Below are 7,657 nucleotides of genomic sequence, written 5' to 3'. Positions count from 1 at the left end.
ACACACACACACACACACACACACACACACAGGGCCCGGATCACAATGACAGAAGGCAGTCACACTTCTGGGTGGAGCCTGGGGCTGCAGGAGGAGGTGGGGGTGGGGGGTGGGGGTGTGTGTGTTATGGGGGTCACACAGAGCACATGGAGTTAGGGGTGGCGGGCAGACGGGGGGGATAGGGTGGGGGCTAGGGGACGAGGGAGGGGGGGCTTATTGGGGTCCATGGGGGGCCTTGAGTGCAGGCTCAGGATTTGAAATAAAGTAAAATAAAATGATGATACCCATAAGGGGCCTCTCCTTAAACAGGACCCCCCCCACCCCACACACACACACACACACACACACACACACACACCCCTCCGTCTCCCCCGGGGCCGACGTGTGAACACAACGTGTAATAATGTATTTTCAGTTCCAGTCTTTTTCTCCCCTTTTCTTTTTTTTTCTTTTCCTTTTCTTCTCTTTTCCCGGTCATCTGTGCGTTTGGTTATGCAAGGCTGGGACTTGCGGACAGAGCATATCATTACTTAAGGGTTGGCAGTTGATCATCACCTTGTTTAATGCCTCATTTGAAAGTCTAATTTGTAACTGTCTTCCAGAGCCAATTCCTGGTTAACGTGGTGAAAGAGAGATACAAAAAAAAACAAAAAAAAAAGAAAGCAAAAAGGGCTGTGTCTCTCTCTCTCTCCCCCAGCCCCTGTAGTCTCTCTCTCTCTCTCTCTCTCTCTCTCTCTCTCTCATCTTCTCTCTCTCTCTCTCTCTCTCTCTCTCTCCTCTTTCTCCTCTCTCTCTCTCATCTCTCCCCTCTCCTCTCTCTCTGTCTCTCTCTGTGTCCTTCATCACAGACGCAGGAGGATATTATTATTTCAGGGGTAAAGAAGCATGCGTCTTAGCGTGGTTATCCAATAAGAGACAACACAGTGTTATTCCTCCTTACACACCCTGGCTGTATGTTCCAGGGCTGATTAATTCATGTTTCCCAAACTAGACGACAGCGTTGTGGTGGGGGTGGGGGGGGTGGGGGGGGGGGCTGGAGGACGGGCACATGAAAACAAAATAGAGCCCTTAAAAGGATAGGAGGGGAGTCATAGGAGGGGAGGGAGGGGAGGAGGGGAGGGGAGGGGGGGGGAGACCCGATCTTGACAAAAGGTACAAGAACCGACATATTAGATCTAGAGGAAACACAGGCTGGGCCCTCTTCTGCACCGTGGAACCAATTAGGGCCCGTCTCTGGCCCCTCGCATCTCTGGGAACCTCCTAGAACCGACTCCACATAAGGTCTCTCTGTGTGCAGAGCGAGCGCTGAACTGTGGTTTGTTCAAACAATTTATTAACAGAGAAAATAATGCGGGCCTAACAAGTGACGGGAGGACTGGGAGGGAGAGAGAGAGAGAGAGAGAGAGAGAGAGGGAGAGAGAGGGAGAGGAGTGGGCTGGATGGAATTACATGTCAAATAAGGGTTTCCATTTCCAGAGCAAAGTCCCGCTGATGTTTGTTGGGAAGTGTTTGATTGCATTTAGAAGGTATTACAATGGTCACATCTGGGTGTCTAAAAGCTTTCTGCTGGCAAATTATGTAAGCAAAGTGAAATGTCAGAGCAAAACTCCCCCCCTGTTGTGCCAGTGCCGGCGTCCTCGATGAAATGTACACAAATACATCGGGAGAGTGAATTCTTTCTAATGCACCGCAAGATCAAAATGCCACCGGTGTAACTTTGCCTCGGTCTCACACCCCCGATTTTTCAACAAAAGCAGCAACAACGTTAATTTCCTTGGCTGGCCTGTGTGCTCAAAACAACAGCCCATATTCACGCCCTGCCACTGACAATGACAGAAGCAACCAACACACACACACACACACACACACACACACAGAAATACCCCTGTGCTCCACGTGTTCACATATTGCAGCCTTAATGCCTGGCGACTTGTCTCCTACGTGACACCAATGCCTCCTTCTTGGGGGATACAGGATCCTCCCCGTAACTATCGCCGTGCGGGCGAACCACTTGATGCCTTGTTCATCACAGAAAGTCACATAAAAGGATTGGATTAAATTAGAGAAGGATCATTGCATATATGTAATGCGAGCATCGAGACCTAAGTACATGTGGTTGATATGGCCCCGAGGACGTCAAACTATCTTTATGTCGGTGTCAACAGACGAGGAATATTCTGTTTTAAACACAGTGCATAATTCACAGGGATCTCTATCTTCTTTACTGTATGTGTCACTCTCTGCCAATGGCGTGATTAGACTCGTCCCCCGAATAAAGTCAATCCCCTGTAGGGTGATTTGTGTGGGAAAAGCAGAGTATGTTTGTGTGTCCTCAGAAGACTCCTCAGTGCTATTCATCTGGTCCACCTGTTCGTTTCAGGATTGCATTGTTCATGTGTCTAGTGTGTGTTGCATTACACTCGCAAACGGCCACAGTACATTTATATCTTTCAGAGATCGGACACATCTGTATCCCTCCTCGTAAATTAACGATCCGATCAACTATATTAAAAAAAAAATAGATATAATTGACAAACTTTGACAAGTGTGATGTCGGATGAGATTACTAGTTTTCTTATACATAAAACTGCTCACGTTAACTGCCGTTTTAATTTCAGACATTTAATAGCCAATAACTAATATGCCGTAATCAGAACCACACAACAATCAAAATCATTTTAACGAGGAGGCTTTGAATTGTTATTTTCTAAATGCGCCGGATGCTAATGTCAACAATGTAGCGTTTGATAGGGTTATGAAGAGCAACTAATTGCATTAATTCCTAAATATCAATGCTTCTCCAACTTTGCCGACCTTCATTGTAAGTCTGTAATTGCTTACGCTTTAGAAATCAACGCTTGGTCGCTCAGTCAAATTACAGCTTTTCCCTTTCCTAACAGTGCTGAACTCCCGGCGTTGTGTCAGCCAGAGGTTAGGTCGAGGTCCTCAGGTCCCTGGGGGTCATTTTGCATTTCAGTTTTTCTTGCCAGTCAGCCAAACAATGGCTCGGACACGCCTACAAATGGCTATATAAAAGCTTCTATTAGTAGCCCGAAACGGTCAGCTTCACACTGGAAATAACAGGTGTATAATGTATATATTAGCAGGATAATGGCCTTGTTGTGTTTTGTGGCTTGTGTCTAGACACAAGTGACAGCGGGTGTTTTGTCAGATTTTCCTTTAACTCGTTTGTGGCTTGGTTATGACACTTCCATTGTTAGTATTAAACCTTAAGAAATTGTTTTTACCACACCACCACATAAACAGAAAAACACAAGCAAAACAGCAACCAGGCAACTGAAGTACTCTGGAAATTATCACAAACATCACACTGGGTTTTTCCATCTAACAATGTAAGGACGAGCGAAAATCATCATAAGCATTCAGAGATATGCACTTGAACCAGGAAAAAAACTCCATTAATGTGGATGGCTTGTAATTTTTTGATTGCAGCAGATACAGACAGCTTGCCACCGCGCACCGAAATGCAAATGCCCTTTGAGCAAAACAAAGAAATTGATTATGAAGTAAGTTTCTTGGGCACAAGTAGCTCGGCTTTGAGTGATTAATGGGGGCTGGTCATTGATTTTCTTTTTGTTTAGATCTTGGTTAACTTTCTGGAGACACAATTATAATTTGTTTCCAAACAATAAATCCAATCTAGCGAGTATAAATTAAATCTCCCTATGGTCTCTTCGGAGTCATTTTACATTTGGATTGCATTGTTATCAACAGGCGTCGCATGTTAATGTCTGCTACCTCTGGTTATGTTTATTACATCTCTGATTAGAAATGCCGTTTCTCTTATTATTCTTATTTTAGAAGGTGAGCGTCTCCAGAGAGAGAGAGAGAGAGAGAGAGTGAGGGGGAGAGAGAGAGAGGGGGGGAGATAGGGGGAGAGAGGGAGAGAGAGAGAGAGAGGGAGAGAGAGAGAGAGGGGGGAAAGGGCTGTTAGGAAGGATCTGCATGGCTAGTCACCACTGGTACCAGGAGTAATCCTTGGATGTCTCAAAACATACTTTATTAAACCCTACTGTTGTTAACTTCCAGCTATCTCTCTCTCTTTCTATCTCTCTCTCTCTCTCTCCCTCACTCCCTCCCCTCCCTCTCTCTCTCGCTGTCTCGCTCTTTCTCCTTTCTCTCCTTGTCCGTGTGTCTATCTCTCTGCCTGTCTATTTGTTTATCTGTCAATATATCTGTCTGTCTGTCTGTCTGTCCATTTGTTTATCTGTCAATATATCTGTCTGTCTGTCAGTCTATTTGTTTATCTGTTAATATATCTGTCTGTCTGTCTTTCTGTCTATTTGTTTATCTTTCAATATATTTGTCTGTCTGTCTGTCTGTCGGTCTGTTTGTTTGTTTAACTGTCTGTCTGTCTCCACTGCCTACCTATCCATTTGTCAGTCCATATTATCTCTGTAGCTTTGCTGTTTTTTGTAATTCAAAACAACAAACACAAACAAACATATGAATTTCTTGGACGTGAAATGACAGCGCTGTGCCTTATGCCACATAACTTTGACAAACTTCCACACATTCAGGCATTTCCACCGCCTGATTTCTCGCCTCATCTCTCCAAGATAGTGATAATACGATTTCTGTGTTTTTCGCTGTTCAGAAACAAACTGGATTATGAACAGATCACTACATAAACAGCTTTCTAAAAGCAGGCAGCTATTTTAAAAAAGGCTGAAGAAATGCAAAGAGGGATTTAAATTTTAATTTGAATTTATTCCAGCAAGTGAAAGGTTCTTTTGAGAGGGGATTTCAGCAAAGATGATGGTATTTAAAAGTGATAAACAACCATCTAAACCTCTACTGGAAGGGGGGGGGGGGGGTGGAAAACAGTCCTTTCGCTTCCTTCTAGTGTATGGGAGGATATAGAATTCCCTGTGTCCACATCCAAGAGAAAAGAGTAATAGTAGTAATTAAAATGTAAATAAGTAGCCGACATGGATATATCGTAACTGATTTCAATTATAATTCATACAAATAACATTTTTGTCTTCATACCTTCAGATAGTAATTGCATACTTGTATGAACGGCAGGGTTTAAATTCAAATTGGGCTTGAATGTGTATGTCATTAGATATGTATACCTCAGACAACTGTGTGTGTTCAAATGTCTCTCACACCTATCATTTGAAATTTAAATCCAATATCTTGGCATTTGGAGGGACATCGGGCAGACAAAGTGCCTGTCACTTGACGCAGAAAAAAGAAAAACGCTCCAAGAATGAAAGAATAACATGATAATTGGACGCGCTATGGGATGCCATCTCGACATTCCCCAATGGGTTATTATTGGATTAATGGTTTCTCTGTGGTAATCACAAAGATGATTCACCAACACAGAGGCGACGTGCTTTCATCTGGTGAACTTAAGGTATGGATTACAATCTGACTCACTTCTCTATTTCCAACAGTATTTCCCCCCCCCCCCCATTATACCGTCCCCTCCGAGAGCTGACCAACACGAAACATTAGTAGGGAAAAACCTATGCCACGAGAAGAAAAGACAAAAGAGTTACATCATTTTTTTTCCCGAGCCGAACAGTTAATCCGATCATGGACAGTGTATGTGCATATGCTATCTTCGGAAAATGCCAGCAAAAGGCGCTAAGTAAAACCTAGACTCCCTCACAGGGGAAACAGTGCCAGTATTGGGATAAAAATTTCACACAACGGCAACGGCTCAGTCGCATAACCTAAGAAGGCTTAGGAAAATAGAACACTCCAAAGTATTGCGCTCTCTTCTTCTTCTTCTGCTGCTGCTGCTGCTGCCTCTCCTGCTTTCTCTTCATCTGCTTCCCCCTCTTCTCCTCCATCTTGTTATTCTTCCCTTCACATGTCTGTTTTACAGCACAAAAGGCCGTGATGATGAGTGATTTGAGCTGCCTCGGCTACAGCGCGGCTACGGGCTGAGCCGATACACCAGATAGTAGCATGGAAGCTACTCTGGTTAATGCATTGAGTTGTGTATTAAAAAAAAAGAAAAAAAAAAGAAAATCGGCATGAGAGTATGGAAGTGTGCACCTGGCATTCTAGCCAGTCTAGCCTGGCAACACTCCTCCCTTATAATTATAATGAACACACAGTAATTCAGGGTTGAGGCTGAAATACGAACGATGTCCTCGGAGACAGCTTGTTTTAATGGTTATGCAGAAGAGATCCTGGGAGTGCAGATGGCAGATGCACTGTTCTTTGATGCTATATTTACGGCTGGTGCAGGCACAAGGTATGGATGGGGGGCCGACGACTCCCGCTATAGGGCCGCACTGCCCTTTCAGCGAGAGACGCGACCGCTGTTTGTGCGTGTGTATTTTTTTTTTCCAAGGGAACGCGTTTAAAGATCAGATCCTATCTGGTAATGAGTCAAGCCTATTTGTGTCTGAGAACGCTTTTGAAATCCGCATTTTGATGAAGAGATGGTGAGCATGTGTGAATCAAAGGAGGCGGCTGGTCAGACCCCACACGGTTCTGCGATCGTCCACATAGGGGTGCATTTGTCCATTTGTTCATGGCCGAGATTGAACTGAATTGAATAGGATCATTTGAAAATTTTATATGAATTTCAAGAAATGATTTTTCTCTTTCATAGATGAATGCTGCAGAGCAGGTCCCAAAATGTCATATACTAGTTTCAGGCTGATGAAAGTCCTTCTCATCACAAATAAGCAATAGTACCTCACAATTGCACCGACGGCTTTGTGAACTGGAGTACACCTTAAAAAAATGGAATATCCAATTTGACTTTGATTTAAAAAAGGAAAATACTCCAATACTCTAATCTATCCAAGTCCTCAACACAAATCCCTAACTTCCCCCTGTGAACCCTACAGCCCATTGTCAGAAAGCAGCAGGTAGTGGAACAACAGCCACCGCCCCCACTGCCCCCCCCCCCACCACCACCACCACCACCACCACCACAACAACAACAACAACAACACCAACCAAAAAAAAAAACAGAAAATTAAAAAATACAACTTTTTGCCGCATTGAAGTCGCTCAGGAGCCACACATTAGCATGTGAAAAGAATAAACAGGGGCATTCTCAGTTACACACTCCACCTGGCTGCAAACCAATGTCCCTGTCAGAAGTCCACCCACCAACACTGGCTTACACTGAAAGACCTCCCGGGGACCCGCGGTGACCATTCACTCTCTCGCCCGCCCGCTCCCGTTCCCCCGTGCACCTGTGACTGTTTTTGTGTTTGCTATTTTTTGCTTTGTCTTTTTTCCTGGCAGAGCTGTATCATCGGAGACACACTTCATACCTCAAAAGGAATTCTCCTGCCCGACAATGTGTTGGGTTTTGTTTGTTTTTGCGGGCGCCCGGATGTGTGGCGGACGGCGAGAGTCAAATGGAGGAGGAGAATAACAAAAAACAAAAGTCACAATAGTGATAATTAAAATTTGTACCCAAAAAAAAAAAAAAAACACACCAAACAAAAAAGACTAATAAACAAGAGCAGAGGGGAGCTGGGGGCTGGACAGTACTGGGAGCCAAAAGGTTTGAAGCTTGGGAAAGTGGAAAGAAAATGAGGTAGTTTAGCCCGGGTTCCTTGCCTTGTTGTTGTGGGGGTTCACAGGTGCGGCTGCTGGAAAGGATCTCCCGCTCTCCGCTCTCCTCGGACAGCTCATCCGGCTTCGCCAT

The 7,657-nt window shown here is 44.5% G+C and overlaps 1 protein-coding gene across 1 annotated transcript in view; it reads right to left on the bottom strand.

Annotated features, from left to right (window-relative positions):
* st18 (ST18 C2H2C-type zinc finger transcription factor) overlaps positions 1-7,657 on the bottom strand; it is a gene marked incomplete at both ends in the record, with an annotated part of 28,497 nt that extends 20,840 nt beyond the window's left edge. The window contains one exon of the mRNA XM_084481520.1: positions 7,570-7,657. Within this exon, the coding sequence (XP_084337646.1) occupies positions 7,570-7,657 (88 nt within the window). The remainder of the gene's footprint in view (positions 1-7,569) is intronic.

The sequence above is a fragment of the Micromesistius poutassou genome, assembly GCF_964030765.1.
Source record: "Micromesistius poutassou genome assembly, chromosome: 16".
NCBI lineage: Eukaryota > Metazoa > Chordata > Actinopteri > Gadiformes > Gadidae > Micromesistius > Micromesistius poutassou.
Note: the sequence above shows the minus strand (reverse complement) of the source record. Positions and strands in the feature narration are given on the sequence as shown.